The sequence below is a fragment of the Trichomycterus rosablanca genome, chromosome 25 (assembly GCF_030014385.1).
Source record: "Trichomycterus rosablanca isolate fTriRos1 chromosome 25, fTriRos1.hap1, whole genome shotgun sequence".
Lineage (NCBI taxonomy): Eukaryota > Metazoa > Chordata > Actinopteri > Siluriformes > Trichomycteridae > Trichomycterus > Trichomycterus rosablanca.
In genome coordinates, this window is record NC_086012.1 from 12,747,171 (window position 1) to 12,772,826 (window position 25,656).

The 25,656-nt window shown below is 42.1% G+C and overlaps 1 protein-coding gene across 1 annotated transcript in view; it reads left to right on the forward strand.

Moving 5' to 3' along the window:
- LOC134302388 (microtubule cross-linking factor 1) overlaps positions 1–25,656 on the forward strand; it is a 37,319-nt gene that overhangs the window by 8,845 nt on the left and 2,818 nt on the right. Inside the window, exons 4-14 of the mRNA XM_062987480.1 lie at positions 7,755–7,814; positions 8,715–10,106; positions 16,976–17,101; positions 18,530–18,742; positions 19,468–19,629; positions 19,907–20,074; positions 20,590–20,844; positions 21,517–21,698; positions 22,528–22,645; positions 22,986–23,059; positions 23,557–25,003. Coding sequence (XP_062843550.1) covers positions 7,755–7,814; positions 8,715–10,106; positions 16,976–17,101; positions 18,530–18,742; positions 19,468–19,629; positions 19,907–20,074; positions 20,590–20,844; positions 21,517–21,698; positions 22,528–22,645; positions 22,986–23,059; positions 23,557–25,003 — 4,197 coding nt within the window. The remainder of the gene's footprint in view (positions 1–7,754; positions 7,815–8,714; positions 10,107–16,975; positions 17,102–18,529; positions 18,743–19,467; positions 19,630–19,906; positions 20,075–20,589; positions 20,845–21,516; positions 21,699–22,527; positions 22,646–22,985; positions 23,060–23,556; positions 25,004–25,656) is intronic.

Sequence of the window (25,656 nt, forward strand, 5' to 3'; positions counted from 1 at the left end):
TATATATATAATATATATATATATAATATATACTGTATATATACGTATATATATATATATATATATATATAATATAACATCATTTGCAGCATTTGTTTTTAGTCATTACTACTTACAAATTGATCAAATGGATACAGATACATCATGCACCCAATTTTATTATTGCTTATATATTTATGTATAACAATTAATATAATTAAAAAGAATATATTTAATAATATATAATAATATATTTAGTCTAACACTAATACAACAATAATAATAATAATATAATATCTATCTATCTATATCTATAGGTTTTATGTTATATATATATAGACATAGGTAGATAGTCATTATATTGTATTATTTTGTTTTTTATATACAGTATATATAAAAAGTTGGTTGGCTAATTCAGATTGAATTTTTAAAAATTGTTGAATAAAGTGGTGATTAAAAAAAATAAAAAAACAAAGAACTCTTTCAATTTGGGATGTTTTGTATTTTATCACAGTGCAACATATTCTCATTGCTGGCATTGTCCAGAATGCCTGGAGTATTCTTACATAACGATGAAAATTGGCACTGTTCACTCAGCACTGCTGGAACCATCTGTCTTTTATTTTAGGCTGCAGTGAGAGCTCTTTTACACTAACCTGAGGTCAGTCATGTGATCCTCACTATAACAGTAAATAACAGATATTAACATTAAGACTGAAATTACTGATCATCTGGATGAAAAACAACATCTGGTCAATGTTTTGTTCTTGGAACAGAGCATGCGAGCTAGTGTTATGTAAATGAGTTAAACTGGTTTTAGAGGGTGTGACAGACCTGTTCTTTCGAGATGCCAGTTTATAGCCCCAGTTATGTCACCGGGACCCTGGTTAGCAGAGCGACCATCTGGACTTGTGCCTGCTAGCACAATGGAGGATCCATGTGGACCACGGAGCTTTAATCAAGGCAAGAGGCAAGAGGTGTTAATTACCTTGAAATGATCTATCTTCTGTAATGGGCTTTGGTTGGTTTTGGCCAGTGGTAGTTCAGTGGTTTAGGTATTGAAGTAGTAGTTGCTTGTTGTAGCCTTACTGCCAGGTTGGCACCGCTAGGCCCTTGAGGAAGGCTCTAAACCCTTAATTGCTTGGATTGTAGTCAATCAGAATTGGAATTTGCTTTATATTGGATTATGTAATGTATTTCTGAATTCAGAAAGCATGTCAAATGCAGAAAATATCATCTTAATTTGCCCTGTGATGGTCTGGCGACCTGTCCAGGGTGTTTCCTGCCTTTCACCCAATGAATTCGACCCAGTGTGACCCTGATTAGGATAAAACTGGTAAAACAGACAGTGAATTGGTGGATAAATAAATAATCATGATATACAACTAATACGCTACAAGTCAGGTCTGATAAAGGTGTTTATGGTTAATATTATCATTTTAAAATATTATAATTCACAAATACAGAATGTGCATGACGTTACGTGTACCCAGCCGGGATAAATAGAACGGTCACGTCAAGAAGGAATCCGCCATAAAAACTGTGCCAAATGAAACATGCAGACGAATGACCTGCTGTGACAACCCTTAACTGGAATAGCCAAATGGAATCATTCATCTCTTCGTCCCAGGAGTAAACAGGACTGAGACGTAGGCTGTGGAATATGTGCTTGCTGTGCAGAAGGGTGTTCTGCACAGTCCCATAATCCTGCAGTCTCTCGGCCTGAGATTAAGAGCTTAGAGGAATCTTTAAGTCTCAGAACACCTGAGCCAGGTCTTATTATTGTACGCATACGTGACAGGGTGATATGCAACCAATAGAGGACTTTTATTAACTGAAAAGCATCACTGTTGGTAACAGTTCATTTTATTACTAATAGTTGATACATCATGCACTGGTGGTCATGTTCCCTGCTGTATTTTAAAAACAGCTTTTTTATCCATTAAACATATGTACATGTGTACATGCTTGATTATTTCTAGACCATGGATATTAACACAGAGATGGTCCTGCTTTGCTAATACAAAGGCCTCCACATTTCCAAGAAAAATTTCACTTGAACTTGTCACATGACTAAATTTAGTTCAGTTTAGCCCTAAACGTCTATAATAAAGCCTGGCTTGCAGTCAGTTCATCCCAGTTTAGTGTAGCCAATCCACTGCTGGGGACCTAGACAGCATCCAAGCAGGGTGTATATTCTCCTGACACACGCCCTCCGATGTGTCCCTTTTCATTCACCCATACTTTTTATTCTCATACTGCGGTGGATTTGCGCGAGAGGTCGGCTTCGCGTACTGAGAGCCACACCCGGATTCCTGTACAGGCGCCCTGGGCAACCAAGGTCCTTACACAGCGTTGATAACCACACCCCTTAGTCTGGTCGTTCCCACCTAGCAGACTAGAAGCTTGTTGAATTTTGTCTGCTGCTAAAGAGCGCCCAGTCAACCGATAGCAGAGCTGAGATCCGAACCCGAAGTCTCAGCGCTGGTGTGCTAGCAGTTGATCCCGCTCACCACTTGGACGCCCACCAAACTTTTCTTTATGAATTTTGGTTTGTGCAAGAAGGGACTGTCAGAAAACATAAATGTATAATTAGCCACCTCTTAAGAGTAATAAGTCACTCCTTCAGAGTACAGTGTTGCTGTGCTTTACACCATTGTAGGCAATGCTCTCATTATAAATGTATGCCTTGGATCAGATGTAACTGGCTTGTGTTGAGTTCTTATTTGAGATTTAGTGGACGAGACTCACAGTAAGTACATTGCAGGTCTGGGTGAACGTAAACTAGGAGTGAGATTGAAAGAAACAGTGACTGATTTATTGCTTGTGATGGATAAACTGCTCAGGCGTTTAGTTGAAACTAGTGAAGACACTCGTGGAAACATTGCCTGTTTAATGACCAGTGCTTTTTTGCTCTGCTAATGGGCCAGTGAGTAAGTGGATTTGCACTTGGTTCTTTGGTGCTCATCTTACAGATCTGAAGAACCTCTTTCTAAATATGGATCTGTAGTCTAGTACCTTTACAGCTAAACCACCAACAATCTAGATCCGGCCAATCCTGTATCCACTGTACTGCCAACCCACTGTATGGCAAATAATATGGACAGAACTTTCATATTTACCTTCACTATGATATTTGTTGGAAATCTGAAAACCGACAAGATTTTTCATGAACATTGTAGACAGTGTTTTCGAAGTATTGTCTGTTCCTTGGAGATTAGTTTGAAGAGGCTATACTATTCTTTTATGATCATAATTACTGTATTAAGGAATATAAGTTCTAGTCCCACAGTCTTTTTGAACACAAGTCTTTTGATAAGCCTTTTTGTGAGCCTGCAGACTGTCAACGATCACTCCCATGTACTTCCTGTCTGATGCATTAACCAGAGATCTGATGATGATGATGATGATGATGGATGCTGATCCGAAACCTAAGACCACTTTTAGACCCCATTTCTTTCTCTCGCTGTTTTTCTGTCTCTCTCTCTCTCTCTTACATTTAGCTCTCTCTTTTTCCCTCTGTACTGCATGCATGACCCGGGTGAGTGGTTATATTGATTTCCTGTTAATTAGGACATCCATGATGGATGACTTAGATGGATTGATAGAACTCGCAGTCATGTGATTTAAGACTAGCCAATCCATTCCTGCTGTTACAAGGTCTGCTGCTTTTTCTCTTGCTCGTTTTCACTTCACTCTATCAGGGCAGGAATTTTATAAGTGATTTGATAGTTAGATTGATTTGTGTAGACCTTTAAGACGATTGAGGCTGCGTTCCGGTGATGCGGCGGTAAATTACACTAGCTCACTACAGCCGGGATCCAGGGTTCGAATCCCCAGTGGTGCTACTGGCTGGTTGAGCATCATACACACATGATTGGCTAATTGGGGCAGATGGGTTGGCCAAGGCCAAGTGATGGATGGCCGTCCAGTCCTGGGTGTGTTGCTGCATTGCGCCATGTGATTTTAGGGAAACCGGACAAACCCTATACCTGACCTAAATACTAATAAACCAAGTAGCGAAGTGTCCCCATGCATTCGGCAATCTAGTGCAAATACTAATGTATGAATTTATGATGAGCTTTCTGGTACTGAATTGGGAACAAGTACTAGTTTTGACCTAAAGGGTGAAAACTGACTAATTCCACTAACCACTTTATTATGCTCAGGGTTGTGATGGGTCCAACGCCACCCAGAAACGCTATGCGAAAGATAGGAACATCAAACCGTACAATCAGGGCTCAACACATTCACTTACTTATTATGCACAATCATGCTCTGTCCCAGTCTTTCTTAAATGTGTTGCAAGCACACCAATGTCATGGTTTTATGCAGTTTAATGTTATTTAATCCAAATTATTTTTATATTTCATTCTTTATTTGTATATATACAATGTCTGAACTAAATCTCTTGTTCCCCAATAATAAATAGAGTAAATTTCAGACCTGGCGACCTCCCTCCCAAAAGAAGAGATTAAGCGTGTGAGAAAGACAGAAGGACTGAGGAAAACGAGGGTGGGTGGCATTTTTGGGCATGTCGTGCCCATGCAGGGCGAGCACGGTGCTTTGTTATGTTTGGGTAAAAAGGCATTCTGTGTCTGTGTCTGTCACACCATTGTGTGTGTGTGTGTGTGTGTGTGTGTGTGTGTGTGTGTGTGTGTGTGTGTGTGTGTGTGTGTGTGTGTGATTTCTTTATTCTGTGACCGGAGAAACGAGTCACATTCTTACAGTCAGCGATGGTGAGGAACCACAATACTCTGTCCAATAGTGTAAAAGAGGACGGTAATTAAAAAGATTGAATGAATTACACTGTTATCCACTGTGACTGTTATTTATTCAATCTTAGCACTGAACAACATTTTATTCAGACATGGAAAAAGTATCTGACCAACTTCTTGGTAGCCTGGAAACTTAAGCTTACAGCCTAAGTGGAAAAGGTACATCATTAGATACACATGATCACTTATTTATATCCAGACTGTAATACATGGTGCTGTAAGGTTCTTTTATGGGCGGCTCATTTATATTTTGGAAATCGCTTGTCATTCATGTCTCTTGTCTTTATTAGAGTGTAACTATCAAATCCAAAGTGTGACTATCAAATCAAAACATCTGTTGAATGTAGATCTGAACATAATAGTGAGCATTTTATATGCCTTTATGTTTGTCATTTCTGTTTTTACTAAAATATGTACAGTACAAATTTTTATTTTACAATAATGTCTTTGGGTGACACAGGGACGCGGTGGGTAGCACTGTCGCCTTACAGCAAGAAGATCCTGGGTTTGATTCCCGGGTGAAGGTGAATTGTCGGGTTCTTACTGTGTGGAGTTTGCATGTTCTTTTCATGTGTGTTTGCCCTGTGATGAACTGGCGACCTGTCCAGGGTGTTTCCCACCTTTCGCCCAGAGAATCGTACCCACTACGACTCTGAATAGGATTACATTTACATTTAGGCATTTAGCAGATGCTTTTTCATCCAATAAATGAATAATTCTTTGTAAACACATCTTTAATGCATCAGAATACAATGTATTTAGTCTTTGATCATACAAATCAAATAAATACAAGTAACAACTATAATAGTAATGCAATCAAGCTTGTGGTGTGAGTTACCGGAAACATGTCTTGCATAATGTACATACATACCATCATTCAGCAACAATAGACTTAGTAGTAGTGTTTGCTTCTGGAATGGAAAATGTGTAAAGCAAAACTGTCCTCATTAATTCTGTAAATTAAGCCTAATAAGGGAGGCTTGGGAAAATGTATTTACTGTAGGTATATAAAAAAGTGTATATATAATACCCAAAAGACCCTGGGCACTCCAGACAATACTTAAACATACAAGGACTGGTTATTATTTCTATAATTTCCTAATGCAATAAACAAAGCCACTCTACGTTTTACTGTGCTGCGCTGAGAACTGTAACATACGACGTGCAGATTCTTCTGTATAATTCTACATAATGGTTCTGGTGGGCCTGGAGAGTGAGCCGAGGTTGAAATCATTTCCACAAGGGAGTCGTCTTCCAGCGTTCAGTCAGCGAGCCAGAGGACGGCACTTAATCACTGCTAACCTTGGGAACGTGTGTAGTGCTGTAAACAACCCTGACACCATCCGTCTTCAGTACAAAGCCCACACTGATGCTTCTTTGTGGAAGCAGGGTGTATTGGTTATGAACCATTGGTTCCTTTATATAAAAAGTTATGTGGTCATGTTAAAATCATAACAGAACACACCACTCACAGTCGAGTGGTTACAGTGTGATTCAGAAACTCTTGGTGGACAGCACAGTAAAGCCAGTTGGCTTCCACACTTAATTACATCACTCTAATGTTTATTATGTTGTGGTGCTGTATCTAGGTGGGCCTCATTTCTTTCTCCGTCATTTTTGCTTTCCCTGTCCCTAACAGTGCTTAAAATTCACTGTAATTTTCAACCGTTTCCATGGATCTGCCCCTAGATGACTCGGCCAGCGAAAGGAATCGACAGTGTGCTATTTTAGCTCAGTATGCCTGTTTTTAAAACGGGTTCTAACCATCAGTGTTAGGATCTGTCCTAATGTATTTAGAGCTGTGATCAGATCCATCAGCAAGACTGGCTTCCAAAAAAAGGTTTATGTGCAGGAAGGAGCATCAGAGGACTTAAAATAACCGAGTTGGCACTGACGCTGCACAGGAATCAGATAAACTTATTGAACCCTCCTTAGTGCAAATATAAACCACATGACATGACTTACACAACTCCATCATTGTGATTTAATTCGGTCTTGGGACTGGGATTCATTTTTACAGAGCAGGGCTTGGGTTAGACTCTGGAATATACCCTGTCTATTCTATTTTGTAGAACACAGTGGTGGTGTACATATGGGTCTACACGTTCTGTTCAATGATTAAAGGCTATTAAAGTCTTTGGTAGATTTGAACATTTGTATAGAATAGCACTTTGTACAGTAGTTCTACAATTACTGACTGTAGTCCATCTGTTTCTCTGCATACTTTGTTAGCCCCCTTTCATGCTGTTCTTCAATGGTCAGGACCCCCACAGGACCACCACAGAGCAGGTATTGTTTAGGTGGTGGATCATTCTCAGTACTGCAGTGACACTGACATGGTGGTGGTGTGTTAGTGTGTGTTGTGCTGGTATGAGTGGATCAGATACAGCAGCGCTGCTGGAGTTTTTAAACACCTCACTGTCACTGCTGGACTGAGAATAGTCCACCAACCAAAAATATCCAGTCAACAGCGCCCTGTGTGCAGCGTCCTGTGACCACTGATGAAGGTCTAGAAGATGACCAACTCAAACGGCAGCAATACATGAGCGATCGTCTCTGACTTTACATCTACAAGGTGGGCCAACTAGGTAGGAGTGGACAGTGAGTGGACACGGTATTTAAAAACTGCAGCAGCGCTGCTGTGTCTGATCCACTCATACCAGCACAACACACACTAACACACCACCACCATGTCAGTGTCACTGCAGTGCTGAGAATGATCCACCACCTAAATATTACCTGATCTGTGGTGGTCCTGACCATTGAAGAACAAGGTGAAAGGGGGCCAACAAAGCATGCAGAGAAACAGATGGACTACAGTCAGTAATTGTAGAACTACAAAGTGCTTCTATATGGTAAGTGGAGCTGATAAAATGGACAGTGAGTGTAGAAACAACTCTTTCCTTAGGCGTTTCCACTCAATATGGTTTTCCCCCCAACATTTTTCACCATAGTTCTTCCCTCTAATCACATTAATTGTTCTGCTTTTTCTTTTAGGTGGCAACGAGGAGACGAGGGAGCAGAGAAACCTTCAAGGAGAAGAAATCTTTTTCTCAGGTTTGTGCTTTATATGCATACACATAATCACATTTACCGCATTTAGCAGACACCTACATTGTGTCTACGCATACCAGACATCAATGATCCAAAACGTGAATATACAAAGGTCACAGTCAAGACGATATTAAATGTTACTAATAGTACGCATGTAGAATACAGCCAATATGGAACGGCAGAAAGACCTCGGTGTCTCTGATAAGGGTCGAATTGTTATAGTCAGAGTGTCTTGGAAAGAGAAAGGGTTGCTTACAGGCAGTCGTGGTTCGAGATGGGACAAAACATGAACTGCTGACAGTGTTCCTGACAAGACTCAGTGATGCCAGAGGATAACAAAGGCTATTGAATTTGATACAGACCGGCTGCTGGCTCCTGCAGCTACAAATGGTGATACTGTAGCCGTTCTAACCAATTCCTCTTTTAGTTAATGTGTGTGGGGAGGTGTGACCTGGGAAGTGAGGCTATAGGCAAATATATTTATTAAAATTCTTCATGATGGTTAGACCTAGTGGGTAGAGCTTTGGGCTATTATTCAGAAGCCTGTTGTTTCAAATACAGGTTCTGCAGCCACTGTTGAACCCTTGAGTAAGGCCCCCTCCGACACGTGTGCAGTAGCCGATCACATCTTTTCACCTGCACGAGGCGAGTTCATATGTGGATCAGCTTTGTGTACGGAGAGTCACACCCTGATCCCATTATCCCTCGTGTCTGTGCAGACACCACCAATAAGCCAGCAGAGGTCGTAATTGCATCAGTTATAAGGAACCAATTCTGGCACCCTCCCTGCGAACGAGCCAATCATTGTTTGTGTAGATTCGTTTTACCACTGCACCACCTAAGTGCCGAAGTGTAACTTATTTGACACATGCACCAACACATCTGAATGTTTCTTTGCTACAGGAGGACAGTGCAGACCTGCGCTGTCAGCTTCAGTTTTCCAAAGAGGAATCTGCCCTGATGCGCAAGAAGATGGCTAAACTCGGGCGGGAGAAGGATGAACTCGAGCAGGAGCTGCAGAAATACAAGTCAGTCTACGGAGACGTAGATAGCCCCCTACCGCTGGCCGAGACGCCGGGAGGAGGGCCGCACAGCACGCGAGAGGCCGAGCTCCGCTTACGCCTCAAGCTGGTAGAGGAGGAGGCCAACATACTGGGCCGCAAGATCGTGGAGCTGGAGGTGGAGAACCGAGGCCTGCGTGCCGAGAACGACGACCTGCGCAGCCAGTACGAGCGCGACTGCTTCGGCCGCGAGCCCTTCTCCAGCGTCCCCACGTCTCCGTTCGGCGCGGACGCCCCCGAGTCGGCCAACGAGCTGCGACGTCACCTGCAGTTCGTGGAGGAGGAGGCCGAGCTGCTTCGGCGCTCCATCTCCGAGATTGAGGATCGCAACAAGCAGCTTACTACCGAGCTCAACCGCTTCAAGTTCGGGTCAGGGCCTGGGGATGGTGAACCCGAGGGGGCGGAGGGAGGAGCTTCGGTCGTGCTAAAACCTGAAAACAACAAGGCGAGCCTGGCATTGGGTGGCATGGCATGTCTACAGGAGGAGTTAAAAACTGCCCAGGTGCAGATCAACGAGTTGAGTGACAAGGTGATGAAGCTGCAGTATGAGAATCGTGTTCTGATTTCCAACATGCAGCGCTGCGACCTGGCTGCCCACTTGCGATCCGTAAGCCCGCGGGATAGCGACGCGGACAGCGACGCTGGCCGCAGGGATGCCGAGGAGGACGAAGCAGGGCGGCTTTTGCTGCTCCACCCGAAGCGCGAAGGGCCAGTGGGTGGCGAGAGTGACTCTGAGGACTTGTTCGAACGGACAGCCACGTCGGGTTTCGGGAGCGGGGGTAAAACGTCAGACGTAGCCGATATCGGAGGGGCAGAGCTCGCGAAGAGGAGGCGTGAGGAACGTGAGATGCTCCTGGGTATTAAACGTGAGGCAGAGCGCCTGAGGAAGATGGTGGACAGGCTCATCACGGACACGAACAGTCTGGTCTGTGAGGGTCGCCTGGTCGTTACCGGAGCCAGCTCCGTCGCGGAAGGATCCGAGTTCTCATCGGAACGCAAACCTGACTCTCAGGTGCTAGATTCCATCACTGACCACATGAGGACGTTCAGGACAGATCTCTACACCTTTATGGAGAAGGTTGATCACTTGGGCGAAGGCCTGAGGGACCGCAGCGATGACCTCTCGCCCATGCCCAATCTCACGGAGTCGAGCAGCTTCCTCTCGACGGTTACGTCTATGTCCCGTGACTCGCCTATTGGAACCCTGGGAAGGGATCTGGCAGCTGACTTTCAGGTAGGTCATTTATGTGTTTTTATTTCAAGCCTTGCCAAGTGGTCACCTCCTACATTTAGACCTTGTACCTCCTCTTTTGTGCTTCTTCTTTATTTCTAATCACTAGTGAGCCTAACTGATTAGATCTTTGTTTATCAACCAAAACTAGTTACCTACCTGGAATTTCTCACCTTGGGTGCCTCACAGATTGAATGTAAAATTACTGACAAGGGATAATGGAGAGCAGTGCGTAACTAGGTATTAGGTACTGCCCCTTCTTGGCCAGGGTAGGGGTCTACAGCAGTGGAGGAGACTAGGTATTAGGTACAGCCCCTTCTTGGCCAGGGTAGGGGCCCACAGCAGTGGAGGAGACTAGGTATTAGGTACGGCCCCTTCTTGGCCAGGGTAGGGGTCTACAGCAGTGGAGGAGACTAGGTATTAGGTATGGCCCCTTCTTGGCCAGTGGAGGAGACATGAAACCAGGGTAATTGTATATGACTAGATTGGGAGAATGTGCATAAAACATTATAAAGACATACTGTATGTGGTCTAACTATGCTGCTTTTAAGGTGGACCTACATTAGGACTCTCTACCACTTCTCTTCATTAGTGAGCCTAACTGGTTTCATCCTGTAAACATACCAGTCAAAGGGCGCCTCACAGATTGAAGGTAAAATCACTGACGGGGGATAATGTAGAGCAGTGTGTAACTAGGTATTAGGTACGGCCCCTTCATGGCCAGTGGAGGAGACATAAAACCATGGTATTTGGATATTACTAGATTGGGAGAATGTGCATAAAACAGTATGAAGACGTATGTGGTCTAACTCTGCTGCTTTTAAGGTGGACCTACATTAAGACTCTCTAGCTCTTCTCTTCATTAGTGAGCCTAACTGGTTAGATCTTTGTTTATAAACCAAAACTAGTTACCTACCTGGAATTTCTCACCTTGGTGGACTAAAAATGATATAACAAATACACTAATGTTCAGTAATACAGAATTTCAGTCAGTAAACAGGCCAGTCATTGGGCGCCTCATACAGATTCAGGGAAAAATCACTGTTGCAGTTCTGTTGCAGATCAGATTAAATACCAGTTGCAAACATATTGATGGGCTCCTCTAGTTACGATCTGTCTACTTGTTGTAATTAAAGCCCGCACTGAGATGAGTCTTGCTAGTTATTTGTTATCCAAACCCATATAAGTATATGACATGTCTACCAAACGCCCACGTGAATCTCCTGTTGGTGGTGAAAAGAACAAGAACAGTTAAGAGTATCTCACTTTCGGTAGCTTCATTAGCCTGAGTGAATGTGTTGCGTAAATACGAAGACAGTTATTGGTGAGTACAGTACCAACCTAACACACAGGATCATGTGTGCTATTGTAAACTGTCATTATTATTCACATAGCTGTATTATATGTTTTATGTTAAAATATTGGGAAATTTGATAAGTTACTGATCACCGTTCCAATACTTATAGGCTAGGTTTAGGTTAGGGTACCATAGTACTGATATGTTTAGCTTGCGATGGTGTTATCGGAACAAGTGGAGAAGCACCTGTATAAAGCATGCTTGTGCATGGGAATCACTTATAGCCCGAAAGCCAACAATGCATTTACATCGCTTCTTTATGCTTAAATCATAAAAGCATTTCAGCTTTGAGTGTATTTTACTACACTCATCAAAACATTTCCAGTCATCTTAGCGTGTTAAAATGATATGGTGGGTATATCTAAATATTTGTCAGAATGACACATTTATTGGCATCATTTTAAAAGTCCCTATTTCTGTATGTTTAAAAAATGGATATTTATAGGCCATTAAGTCTACACATAGTCCCATATAAACAGCACCACTCAGCCTGCCCTGCACACCTTCCAAACCATCATCCACATCTGCATTCACAGCTGCATCGATCCATTTCTGCTCCCGCAGTCACATGGCTGCTTGCTGAGCACACATGTCAAGGGGGAGTGAGTTAGGTACGGCCCTTTTCGGCCAGGGTAGAGGTCTGCAGCGGTGGAGGAGAGATATAACCAGGGTAATTGGTTATGACTACATTGGAAGAATAAAAAAATATGTGGTCTAACTATGCTGCCTTTAAGGTGGACCTGTAATGTCCTTGACTTATGTGGACATTCTTTATCACTTACATTTACATTTACATTTACATAATGACACGTTGCATGCAATGAAGACTAGTCATTCAATTATACACTGTTGAGTCACATTATAACCACTTTTGATGACTGCAAGACTTCCAAATATTACCCTGGCCCCCAATTCCCAAGATTTGAACCCAATTGAGCATCTGTTGGACCATCATGATGGTCGTATTCGCTCTATGGATCCTCCCCCACATACCCTCCAGCAGCTGTGGGATGCACTGCAGTCAGCATGGCCCCAGATACCTGTGACGACCTACCAGGACCTTATTGAGTCACACCCAGCCCGTCTAGCTGCTGTCCGTGCTGCATAGGCGATTACTCTGGATATTAGCTGGTGGTCATAATTATGTGACTCAACAGTGTATGATACATTAATTACATATGATTACTCTTCATAATTCTGTAACATGTTCAATATAAGTGTTTAGGACCTGAATGTTTCTCAAGGCTATACACAGTCGAGTTACATTATTATGACCACTTTCGAAGGCTGCAAAACTTCCAAGTACTACCCTGGCCCCCTAATTCCCAAGACTTGAACCCAATTTAGCATCTGTGGGACCACCACGATGGTCGTATTCACTCTATGGATCCTCCCCCACATACCCTCCAGCAGCTGTGGGATGCACTGCAGTCAGCATGGTTCCAGATACCTGTGACAACCTACCAGGACCTTATTGAGTCACGCCCAGCCCGTCTAGATGCTGTCTGTGCTGCACACGGTGGTTACTCTGACAGTGTATGATACATTAATCATGTATGATTACTCTTCATAATTCTGTAAAATGTTCAGTATAAGCGTTTAGGACCTAAATGTTTTTCAAGGCTCTTTAAATTAGTTTTTATTCAATCTTAGGTTTCTTGGCTAAGACCTGCACCTCACCTGCATGCTGCTTTAAGTACAGTATTATTAAAATGCTTAGCTCAGTGCTCACTGCTCAGTTTTGGTTGTTGGTTTTTAGATTCACGTATCCCTCATTGCATGCGCTTCATAACAAGTGTTTTGCGTTCTTTTTCCCCCGGCCCCTTCTCTCTTCCTATGACTCTGTTTAATTCTTTCTATCCATCTTTCTTTCTGCTTCTTTTTTCCATCAGATGTTTCAGCCCATAATTCTGTTCATTCTCATTCTCGTCCTGTTCTCATCTCTGTCCTACAGCGTTATCTTTAAATTGGTTTTCCTGTTTGCGCTGTTTTTCGTCTTGTAGGCTCGTGCTGCCTGTTTCCGTCTCGATTTTGTTTTCATCATCTTTTATTTTATCGTGCTTGTCAGCCATTTGTCATTCTTCCACATTATGGAAGTGCTGTTTCTTTTTATTGTTATTAATTTTGCGTGTTGTTATCGTGCGTTGTTTCTGTTTTGTCATTCACCGACACCGACTTCATACATTTCCTTCCCGTCGTTACCTTTCCCTCCACCCCTCCCGCCACTCTGTCTCACTCCAACCCTGTCCGTCCCCTCCTGTCCTCCTCCCTTTCCTCCCTCCCTCCCTCACTCACAGTCCGGTCGGAGGCAGGAGCTGGAGTGGTCCCTAGGCCGGAGAACTAGCTCGGAGGCCCCTGCGCTCTGTAGATACGCCAGGCCACACAGTGTCAGAGCCGAGGTCAGTGCCTCGTCTGTCTTACAGTGCTCATAATAGGAATTCATGTTAAGTTCATAAAGTTTATTAGTTCTGTACAGCTTTGAAGAGAAAACTTGGCTTTTGTTAGCAAGAGGAAGTAGTGTAATGTGAATTTGCTTTACGACATTGTTAAGTGGAGGGGTCAGCACCACTGAAAGCCAAGTGTAATTAATGTTTGACATTATTTACATTAAACACCACCTTTTTACCTCTAAATACTTAACAGAGAAAAAAATATCTATGTTAGGGTCCTGACTTCTGACTGAAATAGTCTATAGAGGATTTTCTTATAAAGTGCTTACCTGAATGAATACACAAATACCTAAACATGCATTTAAATGCAAAAATGAAGAGAGGTGCAGAATACCCAGGAGAGAGGGGGTGACTGGGACAATATTAGCAATGTCATTGGGTCAACATTATTACAAATTTACTGGCCTACTGAAACAGAACGGCCTTTTCCCCTTCCAAGCTAAGAGTAATTGTGATTTATTTAATACACACTGTCAGTTTAGTTATGACTGTGCCCTAACTGGTTGCAACTGTAAGAATAGTTAATACTTATCTTAATGCATTGTTGCTTCCAGCCATATGGTTTACATAAAAGTCCACTTTCTATGATAATTATAATATAATAATAATAATTTCTGTCCATTTTTTGTACATATGTACACAGTAACCACAGTACACTGTGCACATATGTACCTATATAAGTCTTATGATGGTTAAGTCAAAGGTCCAAGTATATTTAGCTAATAAGTTAACATAATTGCAGTAAATAGTTGCAGATTAGTAAGACTGGCTTATATAAAATCACACACCATCGCCCATACCATGTTTTTTTTTTAATTGTTTGTAAAGGTTATGCCACTTACAGCCACTGCTTTTAATTTAAAATTGCTTTAATTTCTCGTCGCTAATGTGCCATTCATGTGCCATTCACCACAGGCTTTTTCGGTTAGCAGGTTAGCATGTAAAGCACATTCCTGTTTTACCTCATAAAATGTTTGACCTTAACAATTAGCATGAGTGCAAAAAAATGGGTGTTAAATCACATACTTTTGGCCATATGTTTAGATGTTTTAATCACATCAGTTGGTAAAAGGTGTATAATATTAATTATATCAGATAAATTATATGTGTATAACTTGGTAGCAGCAGTGGCCTGATTTTACAAATGCTCTTTAGACTAAATAGAGTGGTTTGGAATAGAATGTACAAGAAACTCATGGTCAGGTGTCCACATACTTCTGGTCATGTAGTGTAATGTAATTACAATTTACTTACTAAACAGGTCACATAACCTTAAACACAAAGCTACATTTAGAGACTATACTATACTATACTATACAATACTATACTATACTCAGGGCTCTCAAGTCTCACGCATTGAGCGTGAGACACATGCATTTCAACTATCTCACACGCCACACATGGCATTTCTCACTCTGAGAAATGATTAACTTCGCCACACAGAAATTACTATAACCTACACACGAGTCAAAGGCAGACTACTCTGCGCTCATACAGCTGTCTTGAATCAGAAAATAGAATTTCTCAGCCAATCAGAAAATAGAATTTCTTGTTGCTGGGTGAGGTCTGAAATAGGTTTCAGCAGTGGACCTAACCTATGCTCTGTGCTGGAGGTGGAAGAGAACCTAACCTATGTATTAGGAACATTGTTCAAAGGAATATAATATATAAACAGGCTGCAGTATTCTTTAGGAATAACTTACAGTATATTATGATATAGATTGGAAAATAACATGGCTTTTACCAAATAATTTTTTAATCACAAATAAGGTAATGGAAGTAACTCTAAGGATTCTGCATAGATGTTACCCTATCAATAAAACTATTGCTAAATTTAAAAAAGATATAAATACTGAATGTTCATTTTGTCACAAATATGAAGAATCCCTTACTCACTTATTTTGGGATTGTTCATTTTGCTAAATTTTTTGGACTGATTTAAATAATTTTATTAATAGAAAAATTAGCTATAACTTTAAATTGAAAACTGAATTTATTCTGTTTGGAATAACTAAAAGTGACATATTGAATTCAGATGAGACTTATATTGTCAACCTTCTCTTAATATTATCCAAATATCACATTAATTGTTGTAAATTTATGAATAATAGACCAAACTTCAACACTTTTAAGGCATTCTTTATATCGTACATTATTTCGTTAAAACTCTGTGAAAATGTGAAGGCAAGACGTACTTTACACTGTTAGAAAACTTCTCTATCCCTTAAGGTCATTTTAGAAAATCATTAAATGGTATTATCTATAAATTCCTGCTTTAGCTAAATTTATTGATAGTTAATCTTATTTCTATTTCTATAACCTCGAGCAATTTTTAGTTAATAATTGTCTAATTTTCATTGTGGATGTTACATCTTGGCTGTGATTGATTGATTTTTTTTGTAATGTATTTGTTGTGCAATAAAGTTCATTATAAAAAAAAAAAAGGTGGAAGAGAACCGTCAGGATCATCAGGATCATCTTGTTATGGGTTATTTATTAAACAAACTTAAACAATAAGAAATTTAAACACAAAATGATAAACAAAACCATGCTAAATTCTTCATGCTAATATGTACTACTGGTATGAGATATTGAGGTAAAATGTTCTTCAAAACATTTGAGAATGTAGTAGAGGCTATGAAACACGCTATATGCATGATAAAAAAATAAAAAGAGACACATTCATACAGCTAAATAAATACAAATAGACACTCATACAACTTTCATGCTTGCTGGCTTGCTTGTTTTGCTGCATGTTACAGTGTGCATCATACATACTAATTTAAAAAATACAGATCAGGGATTAATGTTTATCTAAAAAATTAAAATGTATAGATTCTTCCACAGTGTTTTAAAACGCAGCTACAGGGGCTGACTGGCATATCGAATTTGCTCTGTGGCATTTCTGCTAGTGTGTCTGACACCGAGGATGCTGATGCAGTCAAGGACACTGAATTGTAAAAACAGTTTTAAATTGTCCGGGCATCATCATCTGATGGAAAACAACAGTAGTGATATTCTCAAACCTGTTCTGAGAGTCTGTTCTGCTTTGTGATGGCATTCAGCTCAGGGAGTCGAGCCTGCCTGAGGTGGACACCCCTGCCAGGGAGGCACAGTTCTGTCTGGACCTCGAGAGGAGAATGAAAGCTGAACAGGAGGAGAGAGAAACTTTACAAACATCCGTCACTCAGGTAGGAGCAACTGCATGAGTCTTTGAGTTTTAACTAACCCTTTTGCACATCTGTTTCAAACAGCTGGTTTGATTTGGGGCTGAGAAGTTGCTTTATCTGCATACACTGTATTTGGTAAGTAAAGGGTGGATGCTCCTGGTCCTAGAGGGTCAGCCAGATGTCCCAAAGTATCACATAAAACTGGGTCAGCAGGTGGGACAGACCATGAGAGCACCAGACTTCCCAGAGTCCCAGTACTGGAGCTACACACAAATAAATACATTAGCCATTTTCTAAAAGATTAATCTGATTTTATTCTTTGAAGGGCGTCTGCTCACTTTCTGTACATATTTATCAAAGTATTTTTTTTAATAAATACTAGATTTTGTCGTCTGGCTAATTTTAGTAACATGGTTAATGCATTTAAGGCTTTTTACTTTGCACAAACAAATTAAATGTCACTGATCTGCCTCTGTAGCTTTAATTAAGACACTCCGGGTTTTTAGTAGCGTGTTAAAGTTGTTATGAAAAGATCTTTTGCTTCAGCTCACACTGTAGGAAGAAGCTGTTAGGATTTCTTTTGTAAAGTACTCTTCTGTGCCAGGTGGAATGGTAATGAATTGGTCCTGTCAGATACTATAAAAGGCTGCCCTACATAGACGAGATAAAGAACCCCAAATGTTTTATCTCTTTTAACAGTGTACAAGAATGCAGCAGGATAAATCACAGTTAAATACCCTAAAGTATTCGGATGCTGAATGTTTCTGTAGTTCTGTAGTATGATGTTCCTTTTATATCACATGTTCCAGAAAATACTGTCACTGAGGAACGTCAAGTTGTAATAAACACACATTACAGGGCTACAAACTCTAGAGATTTTACAGTAGCAAGTGGCATGTTTTTTTTAAGATAAACTAACCTGGTAGAAAACAGCACTGGCACAGGAAGATCAAACCATGATTTCTGAAGCTACATATCAAAATTACTTCCCGCAACTAACAATATTTAGGACTTGTGGTCTTCTGGCAGTAATTAATCTGTCGTTGCTGGCCACGGAGATCTAAGACTATTCCGCATCCCTTCTAAAACACATAGTTGCCAGCCTCACCTTTTATATTCTTGTGATTGAGTCTCAGAGAGAACTGCAGTGCGTTCGGAGAGACATGCTAAGCTCTCCAGATCATCCACTGCTAGTGCAGGTGTTCCAACAGCAGAGGACTCGGTTGTACTGCGCCAATTAATTTTTGACCTTTTTCCTTTCATATAAACACAGCAGGACCTCAGTGATGGTGGGCTAGCACATCAGACCCTGCTTTTTTATTAATGGTTATCTCAGTGTATATTATTATGTTTTACAAAATGTGTTGTTTATATGAAATTATTGTACTCATACACATCCTCTTTTCATCTGTGCCCCTGGCTTTCTTTCTCTCTTTTGTCTTTAATTAGGAAGAGGATACGAGGCGCTTGGAGGCACGACGGGGTCTGGAGTTGCAGGGTTTGCAGTCACACGACCCCGCATGGCCACAGGAGAGAGCTTTGCTGCATCAGGAGGTTCGTCTGTTCCATCAAAACGCCATCATCGTCTACATGAAGCTGCGCTGGATACTGATGAACTGGAGGCTCAGACGCAGAACCGATGCAGCAGAGGAGAGAGCTGAGGTTAGATTTAATGAAAAAGTGACTCAACTGTGTATATGTGTACACAAAAAATAATGTATAATAAATAATGTATACAAACTATTACATTGCACAGTAGATGAAAACTTATATAAAGGCACAGTGATAAACTCGATTACAGTATAAATTAACCTTATAATTTGTATTAGGCCCAAGACTTCTGTAAAAAAATGACTGGAGGCGATAAAACCCAGATCCTTCTGTGCCTCTTCTCCATAAACAAACTTTAATTTCTCAAAAGCTTATGAGCAAATACAAATCAATCAATAATATTTGCAGTTGTTCAGATTAAACATTGCGTAACTAAACTGAACTGAGCTTTTAAAGCAAAGTGATTCATATAACGGCTGCAATAAACCAGAAACCACCAATCACACCAATTACATTATGTAATACTTCTAAATTGGGTGGCAATGTGGCCTCACAGTAGGAAGGGGCCGGCCAAGGTTTGATCCCTTGGTCGAATGGTCGAATTCTGTGTGGAGTGTGTGGATGTTCTCTCAGTGTGTGTGTGAGTTTTAGTAGCTTCCAGTTGGAGCTACAAAAATTGCCCCATATGCGAGTGAGTGGGTCTGCCCTGTGATGGCCTGGCGACCTCTCTGGGGTGTTTCCTTCCGTTCGTCCAATAAATCAGACCGGCACCGACCCTGACCAATTAAATTACATTTAAGTATAACAATATGTTTGGATTAATTCTGCTTGTTTAGTACGAGCGGTTGGAGAGCGTTCCAGAGGCAGGGGCGGTCGTGGAGCAGGCTGAAGGAGACACGGTGCAGGAGGATAAAGTGGGACCCCAGTCCACGTGGAGAGACATCGCAGATCCTGGTCCACTATTACAGTCTCCGGAAAGATTCCACTTTCAGAAACAGGTACCATACCTTAACCAACATTAACTCTTTATTAGCAAAAGTACTGGAAACATCATCCCCAGTATGCTGGTGGTAGCATCATGTTTTTATTATGTCTTTAACCAGCAGGGACTGGTAGTCTAGGCAGAACTGACTGGAAAATAATAGTAAATAGTACAAAAATATCAAGAAAAAAACCCAGCTTGCTTGACGGAGTGAATACTCACAGTTTGAATTTGTTTTCTTTTTTTTTTATTTCCTTAACATCCCCTCTTGCTCTATAACCTCTTTTATTCAGGTAGGCGACAGTAGGCGGGTCCTTCATGCCCTGCGCTCTCTATTGGACGAGCTGAGGGCGGAGCTAAGAGAGGAGGCGCAGAGATGCTGTCAGTTGCAGCAGACGCTGGCCAATGAGAGGGCAGCATTCGAGATACAGCGTGCTGAAATGAGGAGCCGCATAGCACAGGTACTGCCATGCACACACACATCAATAATAACTGCCCTTAGAACAACATTAGAATGAGATTTTAAATAAATGGGTGGTGCAGTGGGTAGTTGTGTTACCGCACAGCAAAAAGGAGCTGGGTTCGATTCCCAGGCTGGATGGTCAGTTCCGGTTTTCTCTCACAAGTACAAAAACATGCAATCAGGCCGATTGAAACTACTAAATATTGCCCTAAGTGTGTGTGTGTGTGTGTGTGTGTGTGTGTATCTGCATGTGTGTGTGTGTTTTCGATGGACTGGCAACCGGTCTGTCGTGTTTCCTACCTTTTTCCTAATGAATCTGACCCAATGTGACCCTGATCAGGATAAAATAGTGATACTACAGACAAAGATTGAATGTAAATGTGTTTTTTGTCATTGACATAGATCTTAGCGTGCTGTTTGGTATCTTACGTTCAACTAAAAGCTTAAAGCATTAAACAGGCAAAATATCTATAATGGGGATAGAACTTGTGTATGTGTGTATGTGTTTGGTAGCTGGAGGAGTCACCAGGAGCAGCGTCAGTAGGAGGAACGGATTCTTTGCACCTGCAGCAGGAACAGGAGCGAGAGCGGGAGGAACAGCGGAGGCTTTTAGCCGATAGCCACAGCGTAGCTCTGGAGCTGCGCTGGAAGCTCAGACTCGGCGAGCGGCGGTGGAGCAGAGAGAAGAACGAACTTCTGGAAAGCTTCGAGAGGGAGCGGCAGGAACGCGAGCGCACCGTGCAAGACCTACACCGAAAGATCGAGCAGGTCAGAGCAGGGTTTCTCAAACCCACCCAAGGGTCGCAGAGAATAATAATAATTAATAAATAAACTAATTAACAGGCACATGAAAAAGAAATGAGTGTACATGAACGCCCCCTTGTGGACGCTTTAGGTTACATTTTGTAAACCACAGTGGGACCAGAATGCCACCATTGGGACTGAGGTCAAACTCTAAAAGTGTTTCATTACATTTGAAAATTAGAAATGTTTACAGGTTTTATTTAAGGGTGCTATGCAGCAACATGGGACATGGGTTTCAGAGATTTGGGCTTGACCCTTGTTTGTAATCACTGTGTCTAAAGATTTTGCATGCTGGTTTCATCTAGGGTTTTTTGTCACCTCTAAAAACATGCAGTAGATGTATTGGCTATTCCAAATTGCCAATGTCAGTCAGAGCCAAAATTCTAATCTGTGATTTGTTAATTCTCCTGAACCTCTTGGCATAAAATTTGCAACCCCAGTGAAAAAATGATTCAGAAATTACTTCAATGAACTAGAAAAATAAAAATTGCTGTTACAGATCCATTTCAAGGCTGCTAGTGAGTGTGTGTGTGTGTGCAAGCAAGCATGCAAGAAATATCAAAATCTGACAATCCTTCCAGCCTGGTTTTCTCTTCCCCTCATTTCTGCTCTACTGTGCCCCCTTTTCATCTGTAGATGCAGCGGGAGTTTTCATTCCATCACGCCGAGGAGGGTTTACTGTCAGAAAAGGGCACTCCGCATGTCTTTTCTCCTCAGGACAGCCCATGCAAAGTTCCCAGATCCCCACATTTGCCCCGCACAGCTCCGGGTGCGGTGTCTCGTTCCCACTCGGACTCGGAAACCACACTGGAGGAGAGGTAAGCACAGACATTACCGCACCGTCCTGATCAATGATACAGACGGAATCTGGAATTCTGGAACATTCCAGTCCAGTGATGTTAAACCATGTATTGGATATACAGTGGTACTTTGAAACTTAATGTCAGTTGGTTCTGGTAGTGCAGTTGATTTTCAAGGTATTTGAAAGGATTTATGGGAAACCTGTAAATGTGTTCCATGGTCCCATGAAACTGCTTATATTTTAGGCTCATGTAAAGATAAATTACACTGATAATAACAAGCATAATATAAAAACACTGAAATACAATTAAAGACAGTTTAAAATCAATAAAAAAAATACAGTAATAAGTAAGAGAGGTTTAGTGTTTCTATGTCATTTTAATACATTAAGTCACCTTAAGCGTTTTAAAATGTATTTTTTAATATAATTTTAAACACTATCATCAGAAAGCTGATTCTCACCATTTCTCAGCATCCTAAGCTGTAACACGTTTAAAAGTGAAACAGGAGGAAAATCCAGCTAAACACAGATACGTGTAGAGCTTTTAGAGTGAATTTGTCTCATATTCGCACTTTGATGACGTTTTACCTCACCGCTCAAGCCGAGCGCTAAACAAAGCGACTATTTATTGTTAATTTGAAATTAAATAAATACATTTAAAAACTGAACATGTTGAGTTTAAAGTAAATGTTGAGTTTAAGGCTACAAATTTTCTGACAAAAGGCATTGAGTTTCAAAGATTTAGAGTTTATGGGACGTTGACTTACAAGGTACCACTGTATTCCATCTGAAATCGGTTTGTTTTATGGCTAAACCAAAACACGTTTTTTTGACTCTGTGAAAAGGGTGCGGCCCAGTGAGAACCTCTTTCTGGATGCTCTATCTCTGGATCCACCAAACGAGGCAGAGATGCCGTCTTCATCGAAGCTGGAGAGGGAGAAAAGGTTTCCCTGCCTCAAAGAAGTAAGACATAGCTGACGCAGGATCTTGTTGAATACCATAGGTGGCATAGGTGATGAATACCCTTGTTCTTTAATGAAATTAAAGAAGGACAGAAGGACTTTGGTTTCCTTTTGGTAATATTATGTTTTGTTTATTGATCTGATCCACAAAGTTGAATCAGTTCATCTGGAACTGATTCAACTGACTGGAATCCAGATGAACTGATTCAACTTTGTGGATTTGTGTACCTGGATTATTGAGCATGCATCAACAGATTTATTGATCTGAAATTCAGTATGAGTATCATTTTCACTGCAGTTTAAATATTTAAGTTTATATTTGTCTTATTTGTATTTAACAGGCACTAAACGAGATCTCAGAAAGAGAAGATCCTGCACTGTATGAGGAAGAGCTGACCGGTGGCAGTCTCCTCAGGTATATTTTATTTTATATTCCTTGTAACAGTGGTAAACTAGTGGGTAGAGCTTTGGGGTATCAGTCTGAAGATTTTCGGTTCAAATCCAGGAATTGCTATGCAGCTATAGGGCCCTTGAGCAAGGCCCTTAACCCTGTCTGCTCCAGGGACACCATATGCCCTGTATAGTCAGGCGCCTAGTCAATGATTGGCTAGTCCGATGGGTGGGAGTGCTGTAGAAGCTGACTGATTGATGCCGCCTGCACATAGATGGGGAATCATGGAGATCAGTGTGTGACTCTCCATTCGCAATATGGATCTCCATATGAACCCACCTTGTCCATGTAAAAAGAAGCGGTCGGCTACTGCACAAATGTCGGAGGGGCCATGTGTTGCCTACGTAGATGTAACAGGTAACAGTAGAGGTAGCAAAATGCAATCAGGTAATTGGATATGACTAGTTTGGGACGAAAATTGCAACAACATTGTAATAACATGAATAAAATTTCTCTCACAGGGCAAAGTCTGTATGCTCCATGAGTGACTTCCAGCGTTTGATGGACAGCTCCCCATTCCTCCCGGACAAGAGCAGGTCAGGTGAGCTCGGACAGGATGATCTGACCCCACCGCTCTCTCCCGACGACCTCAAATACATCGAGGAGTTCAACAACAAGGACTGGGACCTCTCAAACCCTGCACTGCCCTCCTGCCCCATCCCAGGACCTATGCTTCCCCCACAGGTCGTCGGGGCATGGATGGAGCGGGCAGATGCCCACAGACCTGCTCCTTCACAGAATGCATTCCAGCCAGCCTCATGGTACCTCACCACTAGTGCCACTTTAACCACCAACACCACGAGCAGCATGGATCAGAGCCAGCAGCTTGCAGCAAGGGGAACCCCAGTGCCTGAGCACTTCGGAGTTCGTGTCCTGCACAGCCCCACCCGAGCCGACAGGTTAAACCCGCTCTTGAAGGAAGGGGAGGACGTTTTCGGAGGGAGGTGGGCTTGCGACTTAAGACATTTGGAAGGAAGTGAACATGCGGCTCTGTGCACGACCATGGGTTACCCATCATCCTTAGAGCTGGAACTGTCCAAGAATCTCAGTGATGACATGAAGGAAGTAGCGTTTTCTGTCTGTAATGCCATCCGTTCAAGCACAGCCACGGGAAGCAGCCCTGCCGAGCGGCAAACGCGCGATATCGCCTGCCAGACCAACTGCTTAACGACTCGTGGCACTCAGACCATAAGCGTGGCACTGCAGACGATCGCCAGCAGCCCACGGCGCAGCATCACTCCCGTCTCGTCGCCCTCCCGCAGGAAGGCGCAATACTCGCCCGCCACACAGGCCAAGTTCGAGCGATCGTGTTGCTCCCCAAAATACGGCTCGCCTAAGCTCCAGCGCAAGTCGTTGACCACCCCGAGTGCACCAGGAAAATCCGAACCGCCCGCAACCTCATCGAGAGCCACAACACCAACGTATCAGCCCCAGAAAGGGAACAGCGAATCAGCCTGGGCGAGATCCACCACCACCAGGGACAGCCCCGTCCACGCCACCATTAACGATGGCCTCTCCAGCCTCTTCAACATCATCGATCACACGCCAGTTTACGACCCAGCTCAGAAGTTCAACAAGTCACCCAGCCGTTCCCGGGCCATCGAAAGATCATCCGCAGACGCCAAAGTAGCCAACCACGGAGCGCCGCAGGAGTCAGCGTGGCCGTCCAGGGGACGTTCTCCGAGTCCCATTCATCTCATAGTGGAGATACAGGGTGAGAAGAACCCAGAGACGATCAGCATCAGGCAGGACCTGTCGGCTCCACCCGGATACACGATAGCTGAGAATGCAGCTCGGATATTGAACAAGAAACTCCTGGAGCAGGGCTTTAGAGACGAGAAGAAACAAGGTTCAGCCGAGACACTTCAGACCAGAATGGGAGAAGAGGACAAACCTGGATGTATTGAGGTAAAACCAGAGCGTTCTAATGACTATATTATATATTGACTCTCACTTGTTAGGTCATGTGCTTACCCTAATATTTCAGTTTAGGAATCTTCACAGCTCTGTAAGTGGAATGTCACTGATCTATAGCAAGCGTCTTTTTTCTTTTGCGTCTTTGATCGCATAATTCAGATGCCGCTGATTAATGATATTCATTAATCAAAACTGCATGCCACTGTGCACGCATGGGACAGTGGTGCCCTGCTTTTTTCTGCTGCAGACTAATATTATTCTGCCTGCAATTTATACATATCAAATTGTATTAATTCTATTCTACATACTATTGGAGTCAGCTGTTGAAGTCCATTTTGGGTATAAACATACTGAGTGAATCATCATATGGGCCAATTTTAGACGTATTGGCATACAGTTTGGTATGTTTTATGGATAATTTATTTTAGAAGGTCACAGACAAAGAAAACAAACATAAGACATAAGTTTTAGGGGTTTTGTTTTTGTTTATTTACATTTAAAATGTGAAAAGTTTGATTGTGGGTACTCACGAGGTATAGCCGTGTACCACAGCAGAGATTTGAGCTCTTGAGTTAAACCCGACTGGGCATCCAACAGGCATGGTGCAGTTGTGGAGGATGTTACAGTTAGGGAATTGGGCATGA